The sequence below is a fragment of the Boleophthalmus pectinirostris genome, unplaced genomic scaffold (genome assembly GCF_026225935.1).
Source record: "Boleophthalmus pectinirostris isolate CB_2022bp ecotype Guang Dong unplaced genomic scaffold, ASM2622593v1 HiC_scaffold_15, whole genome shotgun sequence".
NCBI lineage: Eukaryota > Metazoa > Chordata > Actinopteri > Gobiiformes > Gobiidae > Boleophthalmus > Boleophthalmus pectinirostris.
The window spans coordinates 1,716,663-1,738,661 of NW_026571070.1; the positions used below are offsets into that span (position 1 = coordinate 1,716,663).

The following is a 21,999-nucleotide window of genomic DNA, read 5'->3' on the forward strand; positions in this document are numbered from 1 at the left end:
AAACTCAACTCATGTTCTGATCCTGAAGAAAACAGAAGGAACATGTTCACTCAGACTCATTCTACAATTACAATAAAAATCTATTTCATGATGTTGATATTTGCAGATACAGAGAGATTTGTGCAGTTTAAATGTGAGACCTGTAATCTGAGAACATCTGTAACATTTGAACTGCACAAATTAACAATGTTCCACAGTGTGACATTAAACAGCTCTACTTTACATTTATTCAATTACAGGTGGCTTTAAAGCTCAAAAATACCTAGAAAAACCCATAAAAGGCATTCTGACTGTGAGTGATGTCGCCTCTCCACAGATCTGACCTGTAACTTGGTCTGGTTTGGTCTCCATGAAGACAGAAAGGTTTAAATCCATACTGTGGAACATTCCAGACAGAGCGGTGACATACTGTTACAGACTGTAATTTCCCGGTGAGTCACAAAAGAAGAACAGAGCTGAGCCGATTTTCCAGTGTAAACCCAAGTGCATTTATTTAAAAAAATATACATATATTTGCAAAAGAGATACAAAAGCTCAAGTAAAACTCAAGTCATTTTCTCTTGTGGCTCAATAAAGTTTGTGTAAGTGTAAAAACACATGAGGCTCGTCCTGATGATGCTTCAAAAATCACACATGATCAATGAAACTTAAAGAAACATGCTCCAAATATTATTCATCTACGGAACACAGTGATGTCTGAAACCCACCAGTACCACCTCTGTACTCCCACTTATCTTCATCCTCTCTCCAGGTACATTTCATCTTCTTCCTCTCTCTCACCAGGTTATTCTCCTTCTGCTCTCTCTCTTGGCCAATGTCCTTACGTTCTCTGTCCCGGGCCATGTTTTACAGTTCCTGAGCTGAACCTCCATCTTGTGTATTTCTCTGTAATGAAAATGTATTTTTTGTGATTATGTGATTTAACTTTGAGATCATTGGTTTAGTGTTTTTAAAAGTCTTCAGTCACAGAGATAAAAGGTGAATACTGAATGTATTCTTCATGTCCCATTTCTATAAAAGGTTTATCTTAAAATAGAAAGATTCTGTTCAACTCAAATACCTTCTGTAGCCTCATGTCGTCTCGTCTTTTCATCTGTAAAGAGAAGAAGAAGTGTGAGTGAGTGTTTGTGTTCCACAGACACAAGGATCTGTTCTTAACACATTTCACACAGACACTGCCTCTGAGCGACACACATTTCATAAAGTGTGAGATCACGTTTGGATTTGTGTCAGGAACATATAAGAAGAGCCCACAGAGACATAGCGCCACACAGTGGGCGGAGTGGGCGCTACATGCAGTTTCTGTTTAAAAGTGAAGACTGAGTCCAGGAGCATTCACATCAGAGACTGAAATCTGAACTTTAAACTCATCCAAGAATCCCGTGTTTTTCAGAAGCTCTTTGAGTCGGAGCTACAGGGTTATGAGCTTTGGTAAAGCTTCATTCTGTCTTCAGCTTTAAACCGTGTGTGCACCTGCCTCACATGTTTCAGCTGCTTCCTGTGGCCTTCCTCAGGTCACAAAAACATGAACATGTAAGACTGGACTGTTTACGCTCTTCTCATCCATCAAAGCAACTCCTGACAGACCAATGAAACTAGTCCATCCACACTCTCCCGCTGTACAAAAGTGTAACGTTTGTTTTGATGCTTTTGTTGGATGAGACTGAAGTGATTTTAAAATGTCTGAAAAATGACACAGAGAACTGAGCCACAGACAGAGCTTCAGATCATCAGGAGACAAAGAAACAGGAACACCAGGTTCATAAGGCCTTAATAAGACAATAAGGTGTTCTAAAGTCTCACTCCATGAAACAGAGATATCTGAGGAGGCTTGTTCCTGCGTTTACAGCAGCTCACATGTTGCAGATAAATGACTGTGATTGGTCCTTCACAAACTTGAAGGTGATTTTCTGTGACGAGGCTCCAGATGCTTTTCAAAGAGAACGCCAGGGTTCAACTGCTCTGGTCCTGACAGAACAACACAAACAAACTGGATCTGACTCTACATCTACTCACCTGGAGACATATCCAACAGAAGAGAACAATGATGATCATCAGGAAAATTACATACACTAAAAAGAACTATAATTATCCACACATCTGAGTGTTTTCCTGCAGAAAGAAAAGAGTGTTTGAATTCTCTGTGTTCAGATGAAACCAGGAGTCACTGCTCACACTTACTCAGACTTCAGTGAGGATAATAAAGTTCTCCTGTTCAGTCTTGAGTTCACAGGAGAACAGGCCCAGCTGCTCTTTGGTCAGATCCTTCAGGATCAGACTGTTGGACTCTGTGACTCCAACAACAAACTGTCTCCAGGACTCAGTGTAGACCGACTCTGGTCCAGACCGACTCAGAATGATCTGATTCTGGTTGAACCTCCAAATGAGACTCTTCACTGGAGCAGAGGGTTCAGTGCAGGAGATTATCACATAATCTGAAAAATCTAAAACAACAAAACAAAAGGATCAAGTAAAAATATATTCAAAAAAAGGGCTCTTTGTAAAGGATCTTAAACACAAACCTCTGTGATAATAAATGACACTGTTCCTCCTGTAGGTGGCGCTCCTCCAGCTGCCCCTGCTGTTGCTCACATTACAGCTGTATTGATGTGGAGGGCTGTGAGGCAGAGACACAGAGCTGTGCACAGACCACACTCCGCCCTCTGAGGGGGTCACCGTGGTAAGAGCTGCAGAGGAGGGAGGGCTCCAGGACACTGAGGGTTTGGGGTAGACTCCCTCAGATCTACAGAGGAGCTCCTGCCCCTGCTGCTGCAGAGACACTGGAGCTGGAGCTACAGAGAGACGCTTCACTGTCAAACCACATTTACACTCTTACATATGTTATTATCAAAATAATACTCATTATTTACCAGAAACAAACACATCCACATAAAACTCTGTGGTGGTTTTGTTGATGGCATTGGTGTAACACTTGTATTTTCCTTCATCCTGAACTTTGACCCCTGAGAGCCGCAGTGATGCGTTTCCTGTGGACAGTTCCTCCACAAACAGAGAGGTCCGACCTTTAAAGTTCTGGTGCTGGTGCTGAAGGCTGGTTCTGACCTTTATAGTAAATATGAACTGGAGTTTGATCATGAGGTTCTTTGGTCCAGTGGATCACAGGGTCTGGTCCAGGCTCAAAGCTGCAGGGCAGAACACAGGTCTCCAGAAGAACACAGGAGACAGCAGCGTCTGAGGGAGAAGACATGAGACGCTCAGAGTCCTTCTGCAGTGAACCAGCTCAGAGACACACTCAGAAACCCCAGTGAGGCAAATGTCCTCTGCATTTGACCCTTCAGTGTCTCTGGGTCCTGGAGCAGGTTTTGGATTCACAAACAAAATACATTTGTGCAGCTCTTCGTGTCCTTCAGGTTGAATCTAAATCTGTTTCATTATTTAAAATCATAATTATTCTTCTGTGGGTTTGTGTTGGACCTTTCACTTTCATCATATTTAAAGAGAAGTGAACATGTTCAAACCAAACGAGTGTGAGTCAAAGTGTTTTCATGTCTGGGGTTAGTACCTGTGTGCACCACTAGATGGAACCAGAACATCACAGATCCACAGTGTGACGTCAAAGTGAAACCGAAAGTGTTTTTAAGTGTGTTTTTTTAATAATCTGAAACACGCAGCCTGTGTGTGTGTGTGTGTGTGTGTGTGTGTGTGTGTGTGTCTTTTTTAAACAGTTTTAGCTAAAAAATAACATCATACTTTAAAAATAAATGAGTTAAACTACAGTAATGTGATAAACCTGAGACTGCAGGGACCATTACAGAAGTCTTATTAATGATTCACGCACAGACAAAGAAGTGACATTTCTGTTTCATTTCCATAAATATTAAACTAGAACAAAGTTACAAACGTTACTCCACAGTCACATGAAAACACAACACCTGTAATCTAGAGTCACGTGAACTTTAACGAGACACAAACACAAACAGACTGAACAGAGAAAACAGGACAATGACGCACAGATTTAAGTCGATTCCGTTTTTCCACAGACTGAATAAAGAAGTTGTGTGAGACTTACCTGAAAAACAACATGTAAATACAGACATCAGTATCTGGAGAAATAAATAAAACTGCAGCATGTTTGGTGAAGTTTTCTTCATAAAAACACTTCACACTCCATAACTGACTTCAGCCACACGCCCAAAAAGGAAAAACCTGAAAATGTGTCTCGATCACCCACAGTTTCCTCCGCGGAAAAGCAGGACACTACAGCGTCACTGTCATTTCTGTGTTCGCCAGCAGAGGGCGCTTTAATTTTTATTATTTATTTTTTTTATTCAATATATTCAGGTACATACAGACATATAAAGAACATTTACAGTACGGAGGTGGTTCAGAGTTGATCACACAGGAGAGCAGCAAGAAGGAAACCAAAACTAAACAAAAAAATAAAGTAAATAAAATGATTAAAGAGTTGTATCAGGATGTAGGGAAAAGTGATATTGTTATAAATATTTCTTATCGTTATTATATGTTTTAACCACGTTTTTGTTTTGGATGCAACAAAACTGTAGCTGTAACTAAATAGTAAAAAAACAAACAAAACAAAACAAAACTCTTGGTGATATATCGATATAGCAACTTGCGATATCGATACTGTATTGTCACATTAAATGATACGATATATCGATATTTCACTATGTCAATATTTTTGCACACTTCTGTTTAACACACAAACGCTACAGATTTAGGAAAACACTTTCACTAGGATCATTTGGATCATTTCAGCCCTGGAACTGCTGATCTAAATAAATAAATGATTAAAAAAAAAAGAATGTTAGGAAAAATATTTATTGTTGTGATTATTTTTATACAATGCTCTTTCGTAAGAAACAATAGAATCAATCGTTTTTTTCTTCGCTGTTTTTATTTGTAAAACTTTAGTTTAAACAAAACTACGAGCATAAGTCCCTCAGCCCTTTTCAGCAGATCTCAAACAATAATAATTAATACTTTTAAGATTAAAAATATGTATCTGTGTTGTGTTTTGTTATTGGAGAACATTCATCTCACTCATCTGACGCCTGGTGCTGCTGTGGATGTAAAAACCACCTCACGCCACTTGTGATTGTGTAATAACCTGCCTTATTATACTTCCGTCTTGTTTTTTGTTTCCTTTTCTTTTTGTTTTTACTTCCGTCCGTGGTTTACTACATTGCCGGCTTTTGTATGTATGTGGTTTACAGAACTATAATGAATATGTTTTTATTACAGATCAATGTCAAGTGATAAGAAACAGAAAACAGACAGAAGTGAGGAAACAGACTCAAAGATGACAAAAAGGAGGAATCAGGTAAGTGGAGGTGAGAAGCAGACAGCGTGAAACATTTTAAGCACTGTTTGTTTGTTTGTTTGTTTGTTTGTTTGTTTGTTTTTCACAGATGAGCTAATTACAATAAGAATAATGTTGTATAATTACACTGAGAACAGTCGGTTTCCTTTGATTACAGTAGTTTTTATTTTACACTTTACATTTGAAAACACCTCAAAGTTCTTCTTCTTCTTCTTTATTTATGTATTTATTTTAGACAAGTAAGACATTTACATTCTTTTACAATGGAACATATAACATTAGTGAAATAACAACAATAATAAAACTTATTTAAACCCTCCCCCCACTCTTTGAATCTTACACAATGAGCTTTTTTGTCCCATTTTTCAGACATTTTACATTAAATTATACGAACAACTTATAAGTGCGGACAAAGAGTCACTGTAATAGTTTAGTAACATAACTGTCAATCATATTAAAATAATACATAAAGACGCCAACAACGGTGTCAGACAAAAGATACAAGTAATGCTCATGAACATCACGTTCCAGCAATGGTGCAGAAACAACAAGGAAGTATGTTCTGATATTAAGAGTCACTCTCCATAAACTGTGACCAGACCAAATGTTTATACAACAACTTGAATTTATGGATATTTTGGTTTCATTGCTTGAGACAGATCCCAGTTACATTGAGCTAAAAGCCTTTGGAAATAAAAAGTTTTTAGCTGCCTCTGTAAAGTTTCCACTGCCTGTGGCGCCCTCAGGTGGACAAGCAGAAGATTCCACAGGCCTGGAGCAGCCTGAGCCTGGAGTTTAAGTTAAACATAAATATGCTTAATGCCAGACTGGGGAACATTTCAGGCAAAACAACGACATCTCTCTACTCCCTACCAGAAAAGTTACATAGTGCACCTTTAAATTCTTTGGCAGTTGTATCTATCTGTAAATACAAGCTCCAGTTTTACATCAACAATAAACATGTCCAGTTGGAAAACATTAAAAAGTGCACTTTTACAAACTCCCTGCAGTCGGAGTGTACAGGACACTTTGGTGATTCATAAAACACATCTTTAAAACACAGTATTATTAGTATAAACAAAATGAATTATGAAGTAACCGTGATAAATTTGCCTCATCAAATCAAAACTGGTATCTTAATTTATTTTATTTTTTTAAGTTAAGAACTAATAAAAAAAAGTGATTGTATTTGTGTTCGAGGGGTGAGTTTATGGAACAACCTGAGTGATGATTTAAAAAGTCCAACACTGTAGAAGCCTTAAAAAATAAATGAATAAAAGAATATAACTTGTTCATGTGCTGCTTTTCTTTCTTGGAATTTTGTCATTGTTTAATCAGGTTTGGTACTTTTACTTCAGCTTGGACCTTTCTGTCATGATCCATGTAGTTGTGATCTGTTTTGTTTTTGTTTTGTAATGCTGCAAAATGACCCATTAAAAAAAAAAGTGAGAACTGATGATTTTAGCAAAGTTCATCAGTGTCACTTCAGGCTTGGTCCTTGGGAAATGTTTTGAGATCCTTCTGTTGAGTTGTAAACTCAGGAATATTTGTTTCCGTGTTGAAGTTTTCCAGAAGTTTTGACACAAGAAATCATAGTTTTTTTTAGGGAAAATGCAGGTAGTATCACTGCACTGTCCCAGAATACAGTTACTCAAAAGTGGCATTCAGAATATGTATTCTCAGCACATGTATTCAGTTATTTCACAACACGGCCTAGAATAAAAAATCCTGAGCAGAAATCAGTAAAACACAGTGACTTTCTGTAGTGCAGCACTAGAGCCGCCAAGTTAAAATGACTTCAATTAAAGATTTATCATGATCTAAGTAAAATTCACTTGACAAATAAAATTATTTACCAAGTGGAACAAGACTTTCTGTACTTAAAACATAAAAATACATCGTGATACACTTATGATAAGAAAAACAAATATAGTCGCAAGCGGCAGTGATCAGCCCTCACCAGCACCTACGCCGCACCTCGCCCACGGCATGCCCCAACCCGCGCACGCCGGGCCCCGCGCACGCCGCTCCTCCACAAATGCACCTAACCCCTAACGTCTAAATGAACCAAAACCTCTATTCCTAAAATAACCCCTCGGTGTCGGCGGCAAGGGGGGGCATTTGAGGGCCGTGCCCCCCCTAGCGGCCACTGCGACATCAATGACATCACAGTCTCTGTTTATTTAGTGTCGTGTGATTGGACAACTGTCCTGTCACTCACGTCACGTCACGTCAACCTGCTGCGTCAACTCGAAGCAGCTTCACGATTAGCGGCAGCTGCTACTTTAGCCTAAACCTCCACACAGGAAATGGCGAGAACAGAGTCAAAGACACACGGACAGACCCGCCGCCGGGACCCGGGACTGTCACCGCCGGGACCCGGGACTGTCGCTACCGCTGCTGGGGCAGGGACATTATTTGCTGGGACTCGGGACAGTCGCCGCCGGGACTGGGGCAGTTGACACTGGGCCGGGGCTCTCGCTGCCGCCGCCGGGGCCAGGACAGTCGCTCACTGCTCTATCCGCCTTTGTCCGCTCGTTTCTGGGTGTAAAAGTTTGACCTGAGCGTAGCGCAGAGGCATAATTCTCCCTGGTGCTGATATGGACTGACCGTAACTTTCAGATTTAAGTGGGAAGTGGGATTAAGATGAATTTTACAACCGCTCGTGCACTCGGCTCCTGGACCTCACGTCACGGACCAGTTTCATCTCTTAATATTGGACAATAGACTTTTGGAGACAGAACCAATGGGACAGAGGAAACACTCTGCTTCAGTCTCTGGAGAAGGTAAGAGGCTGGTTTTCATTAGTTTGCGGCAAATCTGAACTTGGAGCCTCACAGGTAAAGAGTGTTATAGTGTTAATAGTTAAATAGTGTTATAGTGTTAATAGTTAATAGTTATAGTGTTATAGTTAATAGTTAATAGTTAATAGTAGTTAATAGTAAATAGTGTTATAGTTAAATAGTGTTAATAGTTAAATAGTGTTATAGTAGTTAATAGTGTTAATAGTTAAATAGTGTTATAGTGTTAATAGTTAATAGTGTTAATAGTTAAAATAGTGTTAATAGTTAATAGTGTTAATAGTTAAATAGTGTTAATAGTTAATAGTGTTAATAGTTAAATAGTGTTAATAGTTATAGTGTTATAGTGTTAATAGTTAAATAGTGTTAATAGTTAATAGTGTTATAGTGTTATAGTTAAATAGTGTTATAGTGTTAATAGTTAAATAGTGTTATGTTAATAGTTAAATAGTGTTATAGTGTTAATAGTTAAATAGTGTTAATAGTTAATAGTTAAATAGTGTTATAGTGTTAATAGTTAAATAGTGTTAATAGTTAATAGTTCGTAAATGAGCTGGTGTATATGATGGAGCTGCTCTGGTTGTTCTGTCGTGTGCTGTAGGAGCAGCATCTGTGTTCATGTTGTGATCGTCGCCTCTTACTGTAGTTTTACTGACGTTGTTGGTCTGGGTGTGAGCGGCGTGTTACGTTGTGTTGTTGTGTAAAGATTGTGCTCTGATCGATATTGTTCAGCCAATACTAACCAAAATGTCTGTTTCTGGTATTTGTTATAATACTACAGCCTATATATATAATACATATATTATTCATAATATATATTTATAATTTTGGCCTTGGTGCCCCTCCCAAAAATTATACCACCAGCCGCCACTGGTCCTGGTTTAGTCCTGGTTTAGTCCTGGTTTAGTCCTGGTTTAGTCCCAGTCCCTCAAGTCTCAGGTCTCTGTAGGACAGGACTGGACGGCGTTACCCTCGTGTACCACGCTCACTACAGCCCTGGTGCTGTCTGATACGTGGCTGTTTCTTGCCTCGATTGCTTCTTTCAGTGATCTTGTTCAGGGGTGTTTTTGACGAGAGGCTGTTGTCTAATGTTTACAACCAGTGTCAGGACTTATTGTTTTTTAATAAACCTCAACCTTTTATTCTTGTCTTGTGTGTTGTATCGTCTACCACAGCCTCAACAACTATTGCAGCTAATAATAATTTTAATATAATAATGATAATAATAACAACACATAATTAGCCTAATACTGTTAAAGAAAAACGTGTTTGAAGCATTTCTGCTGTGTCTGACTCCACCGCGTTAAAATATTTCTCAAATGGCAGTGCCCCCCCTGCTGGTGACCCACGCCCCTCCAGTAGATGTGCTCTGACTCCGACTCTGTAACCCCTAATCCTAACCCCTAATCTTAACCTAACCCTGCCATTATCTAAATGTTTTTATGTGTGATGTTGAAATTTTCAAATTTGGTTTGACTACACCAAAGTTTGTAAAGTCGTCCATTTGGCAAGGACAGGCTTTTTGGCTTGTTGCCATGGCAACAAAATGTGAGATGGAGTGTGGACGTCACTGACCATGTCACAAATGTGCGTACCAATTTTTGTATTTCTACGACAAATAAAATATTGTCGTTCCATACAAATTGTCCATTTATGAATTTTCTTATATCAGTCTGTTCTGTTTTTAGAAAACTAACTTGTTTTCTCTCCATATAAAATTTTATTTCAATCTGTAGGGGGCGCTAACCAAATAAAATGCTTGTTCACATGTGCAAATTTTTATCACTTCACTGTTCAGACTGTAAGAAAAAAATTAATAATTTTAGATGTTCCACCCCTTGAGATAATGTGGACCAAATTTGAGCCTGTTTGGGCGAATGTCCTCAGAAGTGTAAAAAGTATGAAAATTACACATTAAAAAATGCTGACTCATGCTTAGCAAACTTTAATCCAATATTGCTGCCCCCTGGTGGAACAGACGGTGTTCGTGTAATAATATTTTTTCCTTGTCTTGTCATAATCTCCTTCCGTGTCAAATATCCTGATTCTACGTGCAAATGTTTTTGACATTCTTATGCCCTAATGCATTTTTTTCTTCTTTCATGCACCATTTTATTTATTTACGGAAAATGGAAATATCCAAAAGTCAGAGAAGCGCAAGTTTTAACAGTTGGCCAAATTTCTAGACTTTTTGCTATTGACTGAGTTGGTGAGGACAAAAAAAAAAAGGAAGAAAGAAACAAAAACTTTCTGAAAGCTCTGGTGCATTCCTACCACCAGGAGCATCGCTCTGTGATACTAATAGGCCCTTCGCCAGCTTCTAGAGCTCGGGCCTAACAACTCTTAAAATTAAAAACAAAACCTAATGTTGCTTAATAAGAAAAAACACTTATTCCATTGGTAGATCATTTTACTTGTCAAGTTGAATCTACTCAAAGTAAAATGATCTTAATTTAAGTCATTTTAACTTACCTGAATATTTCTTTTTGTAGCTTCTCCCTGAAGGTGATGCAGCTGTGAGGTCAGTGTGGAAGACCCTGTGTGAGGCTTCAGTTTTCATCAAAAACACAACAAACTTAATCTGTAGAGTTGCCGGTGCATAACCCTGACTCAGAGCCGCCATCATGTCGACCTGAACTGGCTGTGTATGAGTGTGAATCTACACCACTCTCTCCAGATTCAGACCTCCACAGAGACATTTCCAACTCAAAAGGCCTGTAAAATAAAACACACAAAATTATTCTCCCATGAACAAAAACATCCAGGACATGTTTCAAAGGTTTTCTTGTGAATATGTTTGACATTCAGCAAATTCTTTCTTCTGAAAAAAATCCAAAGAGCAAACATGAGGAGGACAAAGAAATGTGGATTTTCAGAAAAAAAAAAAAAAAAAAAAAAAAAAAAATAATAATAATAAAATAATAATAATAATAATAATAATAATAATAATAATAATAATAATAACTGGCTCTGTGATGGTATAAACTAGGCTTGTCTTGCTAGATACTATATCAGCTTGTCATTCAACATATGAAAAGCAGAATAATCATTTTTAGGGTCAGTAATTATCATGTTCACTTTTTCTTTGCTGGGGAAATTTGAGCTAAAAAATGTTGAATAAATAAATAATGTCTGTGACTCGTTATAGGAACAGTACATCAGTAAAAGTTTTCATTCTGCTTCTATGTATTGCAGCTCTTGGGTTTAATGATATTGTACGTTTAGAAAGTTTCAATTTGATTAAATTAGTTTCAATATTATTGTTCATTGTCTATATTTTCTTCCAGTGTGTATCACACTTGAGCATAAAGTCAGTCTAAACGTGACTTTAAGTCTTTCATAAATAAAACCTGAAGTTGTCACTAGTCTCAGTCATAGACGGTTTATATAAATGGACAGAGCTAACGCGCTCGCCGCCGCGTTCCTAACAGGAAGTTCTCATGTGGCTCTTCTGGCTCCTTCTGACTCTGGCTCCCATTGACTTACAGTGGAATATTGTGGCTCCTCTTTCTTTTTCCTCTGCTGCTCTGAGCCTCGTCATTTGGTCTTAATATTTTTGTATCAATCTGCTCTACATGATCCTACATGTTTTTTGAGGGTTTTTAGCAAAAAAAAAAAAATCCTACTGATAATATAGAGTCTGACTCCAGACTTCGTTTGACTGGTGCTGAACTCTGTGGGTGACACATCACAGTCGCTGAGTTCACTTTTTTATACAGTCTATGGACTCACTGCACAGGACTTACTCAGAATTGTGTGTGTTCTGCTGGTCCTCAATCTGCTCTTCATCTTGGGGCACTTCATTTCTGGTCTGGACACACTGAAAAAAAGAACTTTAGTCTGACAGATTTTTTTTATTCCCAAGAGGAAATGTAAAACTTCAGAAATAGTTGTAATAATAAAGCTGTAGATCTACTGCAGAAGTGATGTAAGTCATCATGTTTACTACAGCAATAAAATGTAGGGGACACATTTTTGCTGCAGTGTCACTTGTACAACAGTGTTTGGAATCGTTGGGTTTGATCTGCAGTGGATTGTGGGATTAAACCTCAGATCCTGACGCTGGATAATAACATGGATCTGTTAAAATAAGAAACATCCTGAGCTTCTTCTGCTAAATGAGCTCACGGTTCTGGTTCTGGTCTGGAGAACAGAGTTAATGCAAAGATGAACTTGTGTTGAGTTGTTTTATTTATGAATGAAAAGAAGGAAATATGTTTTATTTCTTTTATTTTACAGTTAAATTATTATTTATGTAATTATTTTTTTTGTAATCTTAAATGTTCCTGTATGAACTGTCGACCTCTTACACCAATAAAAAAAAAAAAGGACCTTGTGGAATTTGGCAGATTTGTTTTTGCAGTTTTCAGTTTTAGGGGGTTATTTTTTTCTTGAACATATATCGAGATATATATCGTATATCGAGATATAGCAAAATATATCGAGATATATTTTTTGATCCATATCGCCAGCCCTAGCATAAGCACTCCAATAATTAATAATATTTATTCCATTGAAAAAAATGACAATGTTCTATGGCAATGATTCAGGAAACACATCTGTCTGAAAGTGAGCAGTGTTAAACTTAAGAGAGAATGGGTAGATCAGGTTTATGGTTCATCCTTTGACAGGAAAAGAGGCAGGCCTGGACTGGCAATCGGACATACCGGGCATTTTCTCGGTGGGCCGACAGTCCTCAAGGGCCGATGTTGTGTGTGTTTTTTTTTCTTTTACTTAGGGACCGGCCCACAGTTTAGAGGGGGCGGCCCATATCTTCAATATAGACAGTGGACTAAACCAATCAGGATATCACAGCCTACGAAAGCGGCCCCACCCCTTTCCCCCGCACTGATCCCCGCCACTTTCATAGTGTTGAGCGTGAAACATGGAGAAAGCTACGCAGAAGAAAAGGGGTGCAGAAAAGTTGCAGGAGCAGTTCACCGCAAAAGAAAGTCTGTTTTTGAGGTGAAAGAAGAAGACAAGGGGAAAAGCAGCGAAGCCAAACTAAGGTGATTCTTGAAGATTCATTCCAGCGATGGCGCGACTGAAGCAGACGAAGAGTCTAAAGACTGAACCACTGGTCCACAAATTACTCCTGGACAGGAAACTTCTGCTTATTATGAAAACGAACTTTATTTCCAAGAGCTGGACAAACGTTTTTCAGGACACAAAAGCGATATCCTATGTCTGAAAACATCATTTTCAAGGCAAAGAAAGAGTCCGCTTGCTGCTGCGTGTTGTAGTTAGTTCATTCGCACTGAATCTCCGCGCACTCTTCTCTGCTCCCCTTTCCTGCTCCTGTCCCCGCTGCCCGATCCACTCTTCCCCTGCTCCTCACTTCTCCGGGCCGGAATCTCCGCGCACCTGCTCCACCTCTCTCCTCTCCTCTCTCCTCTCTCTCTCCCTGCTCCTCACTTCTCCGTCTTGCCTAACCAACACTGTAGTTAGTTGTTTACAAGTCATGTGCAGCACCGGCTGTAAACAAACCTGTTTGTGGCGTAAGGAGGAGGAGGGAGGAGGTGTTTCTACGTAGGAGCTGTGGGGGAGGGGAGGTGGTTTCACGCAGGAGCAACATTTGAAAAAGGACAAACAGTGGCTGGATTTCTCGTTCCTTGGAAAATCCTCTATACAACCTTTAATCAAAATCACCAACCACCTCCTATTTGAGCTGACAAAGGACTTCTCTCCTTCCTCATGCTACTGGATCTGACCTCTGCATTTGACACCATCTCTCATCTCTCACACCACACTCATTGACACTGATTGATCTCTATTGGCATATCTCACACACCCTTGCTCTGGTTTAAATTATAACTCTTGACTGGTAGCTGGTCAATAGCCGCACTCCGTAACTTGACCTAGATTAAAAAAAAACTAAGTTATGAAGTTGTTATTTTGTATTGGGTTTAATTTAATATTCTATATGTACAGGCTATGTTTAATATTCTGTTTAAAATTGAACGTGTATCTGCGCAGACATATTTTTTTATCACGTTAAATGTGCTCATATCACTTTATCTGGTTCATGTGTTTGGCCTTTGAGTGTGCTGACAGGTCTATGGAAGAGCCTGAGGTTTTGTCAAAATGTGACATTAAGTTTCTTCTGCCCATTACTTTACTTTACAGCTCTGAAGTACGTCTTTGGGGGCATAGGGACGACCTGAAATCAAGTGATTGGTCTGAATAAATGTTTACCACACACCTGACCTTTGTTATGTTGCTGCATGTAGAACATTACTGCTACAGGCTCATGTATGGATAACCACAGAGCTGTGTGCTGCACAGTTATGGTGAGTTCAACTTCAAGTCAAAGTGCGTTAGAGGAAGAGTTTTAGGGAGTAAAATATCTTCTCTTCAGCATGACCCTTTTGCCAAGCAAGAAAAGAAGCATTAAACTGGAAAGAGTGCATCTGGCTGTGGTGATGTCCTATGGCTCTTATTTTGATTCGCGAACTGGCGAGTGGCGACTACTTCAGCCTAAACACAGGAGAACGAGAGGAGAGACCCGCCGCCGGGGCCGGGGCCTCTGTCCGATTGTTTCTGGGTGTAAAAGTTTGACCTGGGTGTAGTGCAGAGGGCATAAATCCACCTGGTGCCCTAGTACTAATCTGGACTGGTGTAACTTTCAGATTTAAGTGGGAAGTGGGATTAAGACGAGTTTTACAACCAACTCCTGCATTCAGCTCCTGGACCTGCGTGATGGACTTGACTGGACCGGGATTTAGACCAGTTTGATCTCTTGATATTGGACAATACACTTTTGGACACAGAAGCAACAGGACAGTGGAGAAAGGAAACACTCTGCTTCAGTCTCTGGAGAAGGTAAGAGGCTTGGTTTCATTAGATTGAGGCAAATCTGAAGACAGACCCTCACAGGTAAATAGTGCATAAATGAGCTTGTGGCTGCGATGGAGAAAATATAATATCCATTCCATTTCTATGCAGACGATACCCAGCTATACATCTCCTCCTAACCATCCGACACTCTCCCCCCCTGCCTCCCTCCAGCAATGTAGTCCTGAAATCAAGTCTGGGTGTTCATCTAATCTTCTAAAACTCAATAGCAATAAGACCAAAGTCCTGTTAATAGGCACCAAGTCCGATCAACAAAACTCTCAGTCTCTCCATTTCCATTGACAATTCCTCCATCTGTCCCTCCCCTCAGGTAAAGAGCCTTTCTGTCATTCTGGACAGTTCACTTTCATTTCAATCCCATATCAAAAATATCACTAAGTCTGCGTATTTCACCTCAGGAACATCAACCGCCTCCGCCACTTTGTCACCCCTCACACTGCTGCCATCCTCTTCAATAGCCTGGTCATGACTAGACTCAACGACTGCAACTCCCTTCTCCATGGACTCCCTCACAAATCACTCCTCAAGTTACAGCTCTTACAGAACTCAGCTGCCCGAATCCTAACCAGGACCCCCTCCATGGACCACATCACTCCAGTCCTCCAGCAGCTCCACTGGCTTCTAGTTCACTTCTGAATTCAATCCAAGATTCTGTTACTCACCTTTAAATCAATTCATAATCTGACCCCCACCTATCTCCATGATCTGCTCCATACCACGACACCCCCTGCTCCCTCTCCTCCTCCTCCTCTCTCCATCTTTCTGTCCCTCTCCTCCTCTTTTCTCCAGCTCTCTGTCCCTCTGCTCGTCTCGTCACCATGGGGGGTTCAGAGCGTTCAGTCACTCTGCTCCTCAGCTTTGGAACTCACTCCCACCCAACCTCCGTAATCTTGGTTCACTCCCAACATTCAAATCCAGACTCAAAACCCATTTATTTAAATTCACCAACCTCCATTGTCCCCATGTCCTGTACTGATTGATTGTCAAAAACAACTTTGAGGTGTGTCAGGGCTTTCTAAGGCTATGCCCATTGCAGGAAATGCAGATTTTTTACCATCCATGTGAGATGGCATTTTTAAAAGATGGACAAACAGTGGTCTGGTGGTTATTAACCATTTACTTAGCGGACAAACATTTAAATCTTTCTCACATGACATGTATAGGTATTTGCAAATTAGAGATTATTTGACAAAACATGCACAGTGGGACATTGTAACGAGAGCCAACTAACATAGAAATGTATTTTGCTGAACTGTTGAAAAAGAAACCAGAATGAAAAAAAAAAATAGCAGAAAACATCTCAGAAAATATGCAGCATATTAAACATCACAGGGAACTTGAGCTGAATGTGATTATAACAGATGAGCAACGGGAACATATGTGTTTATATTGTCACAAAGGGATTGGAAGCCAAAACTGGAGAGAGTTCGACTGGAGAACAAAGGTCTGATTTTTCAGAACCCTGTTAAAGACATACAGTCGTGGATTAAATTGTTGGTTCCCTCTGGCAATGAAAGAAAAATCAACAATCATCACTGAAATAACTTGAAACTAATAAAAGCAAAAATAAATAAAAATTTACAAAAAATTGTTCTACAAAAATCAAACATTGTTTTTCACCTGTGGTTCAACAGAATAATTATAAAAAACAAAATAATGAAACTAGCCTGGACAAAAATGATGGTACCTTCACTTAATATTTTGTTACACAACCTTTTGATGCAAACTCTGTAAACAAATGATTTGTGTCACTATCAATGAGACTTCTGCTTTGGTCAACAAAGCGACATATAGAAGCCCACACATCTCTCTTAGAAGGTAGGAAGGTCTGAAAAGTTGATTTTGCTTGGGATGGAACCTTTAACATATAATTAGGGTTTAGAGTCCAATCTCTTTTTATTGTTTGTTATTACATACATTGCCTGTGACTTTTGTACTTCTGGCAATAAAGTTCTAAAAAAAGGAAATGTGAGCTCTGGTGCATTACTCACTGTTCCTCCTGTAGGTGGCGCTCCTCCAGCTGCCCCTGCTGTTGCTCACATTACAGCTGTATTGATGTGGAGGGCTGTGAGGCAGAGACACAGAGCTGTGCACAGACCACACTCCGCCCTCTGAGGGGGTCACCGTGGTAAGAGCTGCAGAGGAGGGAGGGCTCCAGGACACTGAGGGAACATTTGGGGAACATAGACATGAAGAACATGAGGAACCATGGAACAGAACATGGAACATACATGAGAACATGAGAACATGAACAAGAACATGAACGAACACAGAACATGAACATGAACATGAACATGAGAACAGAACATGAACATGAGAACATGAACATGAAGAACATGAGAACATGAGGAACATGAAGAACATGAGGAACATGAGAACATGAGAACATGAAGAACATGAAGAACATGAAGAACATGAAGAACATGAAGAACATGAAGAACATGAGGAACATGAGGAACATGAGGAACAGGAACATGAAGAACATGAAGAACATGAAGAACATGAGGAACATGAGGAACATGAAGAACATGAGGAACATGAGGAACATGAAGAACATGAGGAACATGAGGAACATGAACATGAGGAACATGAGGAACATGAACAAGGAACATGAGAACATGAAGAACATGAAGAACATGAAGAACATGAGGAACATGAACATGAGAACATGAAGAACATGAAGAACATGAAGAACATGAGGAACATGAAGAACATGAAGAACATGAGGAACATGAAGAACATGAAGAACATGAAGAACATGAAGAACATGAAGAACATGAAGAACATGAAGAACATGAGGAACGAACATGAAGAACATGAAGCAGTTCCTCTGGTCTCACCTTCCACTCTCACAGTGACATATTTTCCTCTGGTGACTGTGGTCAATGTGCTGGTGACACACTCGTATTTTCCTTCATCCTGAACTTTGACCCCTGAGAGTCGCAGTGATGCGTTTCCTGTGGACAGTTCCTCCTCAAACAGAGAGGTCCGGTCTGTAAAGTTCTGGTTCTGGTTCTGGTTCTGGCCATAATAGTAACTGTGGACTCCAAGATCTTCTGGGATCTTTATCCAGTTAATCACAGGTTCTGGTCCAGACTCAAAGCTGCAGGGCAGAACACAGGTCTCCAGAAGAACACAGGACACTTCTGCATCACCTGAAAAACACAAGTTTATTATTTTTACTGCAGCAGGTTTAAATAAATCAATAAATCAACTAGAATTCACTCAATCTACACAGTCACACTTTCATTTTTATTTTCATTTGATCAAACTGGCTACGTTTGTGGACGAGTCTGTAGATGTTTTGCACTGGTGTCATGCTGGGGGTGTTCTGCATGTACATCTATGGTGGAATTTTCAGCAGTTACTATGGAGACACAATGAACACATCTGAAAACACTGTCTCACATGGACTGAATGGTATTTTATATTTTTATTCCAGTAAAGGTTTAAAACAAAATACTTTGAAAATAATAAAAATAAAGTCTTATGAAAGTTGCAGCATAAAAAAGTCCTTTTATTGATCTGTTTTGTTTTCTGTAGCCCTAGAATATTATTCATGCTGTTGTTTGGCAGTGACCACTAGGTGGTGTCCTGTATTTTGTTTTCATGATCGCTGTTACAGTTGTTGTTGTTTTTGGCCCTTCATGTCCAAGTGCGTCCACCACATCAGCAGCATGAAGAGGCTGTGCAGACGCCTCCTGGCCTCTTCTCTCTGCTCTTACTCTGTCAAGTTCACACTGACCATCACAGTTAATCAAATCTATCAACATCTTAGTTGATATTTGCCATCTTCATGTTAATTGCACCAAATAGGTTATGTAAGATGTTTTATTAACTATTGGTCCTGTTTGGACCAGCACGTTGGTTTGTTTGTTTTTCTGGCAGTTGGAGCAGTCAGGGTCTGTTAGGGTTTGTCTGTGTACTGTGTCGTAGCCTGTTGTAGTGACCATTTACCAAATGTATCAAACATTTACTCAATAATAGTTTTTTCAATGATGTTTATTATTACTATTGTACACTATATATGAATATGAACTTTGTAATTGGTAATTGTATTGTTGTAGTAAATGACTAATAGCTGCTCTTCTCTCTGCCTTTAAGGTCCCATGAGCCAAGCAACTGTAAGAAATACCAATCATCTCTATTGGAATCATCCAATAAATGCACTGACTGTCGCTCATGCCACAATCAAAAAGAACCTGTGCTGTGTCTGCTGTGCTTTTTCTCTCCACATCACATCTAGTCACTCACACATCACCAAACACAACACCGGGTCCTGAAGCTGAGTGTGCGGAGACAACTGGGACCAAACCCAGACCGTCAGTGCGTCAGGGTCACACTGGTCATGTTTTATAATACAGCAGTGGCTCTCAGCTTTAGACAGACCCTGAATGTCTCATTAGATCAGATTTCTGTGAGGATCGTGTCAAAAGTCCGAGTGCACTGAAGGTTTGTGCACGTGTAACTACAGATGTGTACGTGTGAAAAACATTTACACCACATTAAGTTACGCACAAACTCTTTTGTGTAAAAATGGATTTTGAATGGATTTTCTTCTCATAAACTACAGCCTAAAATAGTAACATCATAATAAAATAAGAATATAAAATAATCATAAATCTATAGTGTTAATATTGACACTCGATGACCTCTTTAAACAATCTAATTTGACATCACACTTCCACAAAACGACACAACAAAATGTGATGGTTCAGTTCAGTTTGTGTCATTTACAGTAGTTTATAAAAAAGTGCACAGCATTTATGCACCAAACTGACAAATTAAAACATTAAAACATAAACACAAGTGAAAGACTTAATTAAAAAACTGCAGCTTTTAACTTTAGTTCCGGAGTAACTTCACTAAACCATTTGTCGTAACTTGTGTAATGGAGGTTCTTTAGTTTCTTAAATAAAAGTTATTTCTAGTTTCATTTGCTGTTGTGGTAAAAGATCCTCATGAATCTGATCCAAACAACCACAATATTAAATATTATTATTATAAACACAAGACTTAAAAACACAAACAGGACTTTTCTCAACATTCATTTAAAACTGGAGACAATGTCTACAGAGTCTAAAGTCTAAAGTCTAAAGTCTAAAGTCTAAAGTCTAAAGTCTAAAGTCTAAAGTCTAAAGTCTAAAGTCTAAAGTCTAAAGTCTAAAGTCTAAAGTCTAAAGTCTAAAGTCAAGTGTTCACCTGAGAAAAGATTTAACTCACCTCCAAACGCACAATGTGATAAAAATGATAAAAACAAGGTCCCTAGAAACAGCAGAGGAGCAGATGGAAACATTTTATAAAAATACTAAACTTCATGGACGCGTGTCCTGTTGTTTGAGATCGTTGTCCTGCTATAATTTGGCCAATTAAACAGACAAACTTTTATTTCCTTGTACCTGACAGAGTAGAGCACCGTTATTATTCTTCTACTTCACTTAGATTGTTGGAGGTGACGCCCTCTGCTGGACACATCAAACATCTACATCGGCCTCAGTTCAGGTCAGTTTAAATATTTACTGTTAGTGACTTTACACCCTGAAAATAAACATATTAGAACATACTTAGAGATAAAGTTAAAATACAAAATGAGTTTCAAACAATCATCAGGTGTTCTGGTCCCAGCACCTGACACACACCTTGTTTGGTGACGTCTCATCTGTTCCACAGAACTATAATAGATCCATGTTGAGGTTCATTGTCTCATGGTGGTTTGAGGTGCACAGTGAAGGTGTTGGTGGTTGTGAAGAACGACTGAGCCCAGATCCTGTGGACTTCAGATACAGACTGACAGAACAGTGACAATAAAGTTGAATTATAAATCATTTTATTCATTAGAATCCTGAAAGAGGCTCAGGTTTGTGGTTATTCGGCGCTAGTGACACTCAAGTTTTTATCTGCTAAAACTTGTGAAACGTTCTTAGAAATAAATATGGACCATCCCAAAATAAACTCATGTTTTTATTTTTTAACCCTCTCAGGCTCAAATACATTTTTAGCATCAGGAAAAATCTGATATTTGGGGAAGATTATAATATGGGGTAATAATAAACAATCCTGACTTTTTTATCCTTTGTAAACAAAAAAAGTATTTTACACTTCTGGTCGTTTGTGTGGAGTCGTTCTTGCTCAGTCTGCATCACCCACGTTTATCAGCCTGGATGGGAGAAAAGGCTCCTGAGTAAAAAAAGCTCATAAAATATGGATGTGAAGTAAGTAGGTCATTGGAATTTAGCTGTTGCAAATCTGCAACGTCTGGAGATAAAACTGTATAAAAATGTGTAACTGTTGAAATATTTCATAAACTTTGCCTGTGTCCTCAGGTGTTTCAGTCACACTTTATAGAAGAACTACACCATTTACAGCCTTAAAAAACAACAAAGACTTAAAGCTGCACTGTGTAACTTTTCTCTTCCCTCCTCGTCTCCATGGAGATGCTGTTGCTTTGTCCACAATGCTCCACAGTCTTGCATTAAACAACCCTGCTTATGTTTTTCAAGCAATAAAAAACAACAGCGTCTGTACTGGAATAAACAGGAGACAGATCAGTTTAATGCCACTGTGGAACATTTCAGGCAAAGCAACAAAATCTCCATGGAAAAAAAACCAAGTCAGACAAACACAATGCACCGTTGCTTAGATACAGTTGTAAAAGTGAATAAAATCACTGCTGCTTTTCTTCATTAAATTTCTTTTTCCACGTTCCACAAACACACGTCCTGTTTCCAGTTTGGTGTAAAGTTCAGTTTAATTCTGTCCATGTCCAAACCTTCATCTACAAACTAAAACATCTATTTGATTATTTCCCTTTGCAGAAATGACTGAGCGACTTGTTTGTGAATCTTACACTGACGTCTCCTCTCAGTGTCCTGCTCTTTTTCCTTTGTCTTTTGTTTGTTTGTCTGTGGACTTTGCTTCATTTCACTTCATTTGGTTTGAGTCCAGTGTGAGCAGCTGCAGGTGTCCAGAAAAACACCACTGCAGACACATTGGTTTAGTTTGTTTAGTACTTTTGTTTATGTCAGTTTACAGTGTTGG

General features: G+C 39.1%; 1 protein-coding gene across 4 annotated transcripts; it reads right to left on the bottom strand.

Moving 5' to 3' along the window:
* Positions 1-891: 891 nt before the first annotated feature.
* LOC129408120 (CD276 antigen-like) lies at positions 892-21,999 on the bottom strand. Of its 4 annotated transcripts, none has more exons than XM_055150989.1 (5): positions 20,601-21,999; positions 20,185-20,499; positions 17,802-18,116; positions 2,523-2,810; positions 892-2,444 (listed from the first exon to the last, which is right to left on the bottom strand). In XM_055150989.1, the coding sequence occupies exons 2-5, from the start codon at positions 20,255-20,257 to the stop codon at positions 2,182-2,184; spliced, it is 939 nt and encodes a 312-aa protein (XP_055006964.1). In that variant the 5' UTR covers positions 20,258-20,499; positions 20,601-21,999; the 3' UTR covers positions 892-2,181. The 4 variants fall into 4 exon arrangements, with proteins under 4 accessions (XP_055006964.1, XP_055006966.1, XP_055006965.1 ...); XM_055150991.1 differs by having other exon boundaries at positions 2,523-2,792; positions 20,601-21,998; XM_055150990.1 differs by having other exon boundaries at positions 20,185-21,999.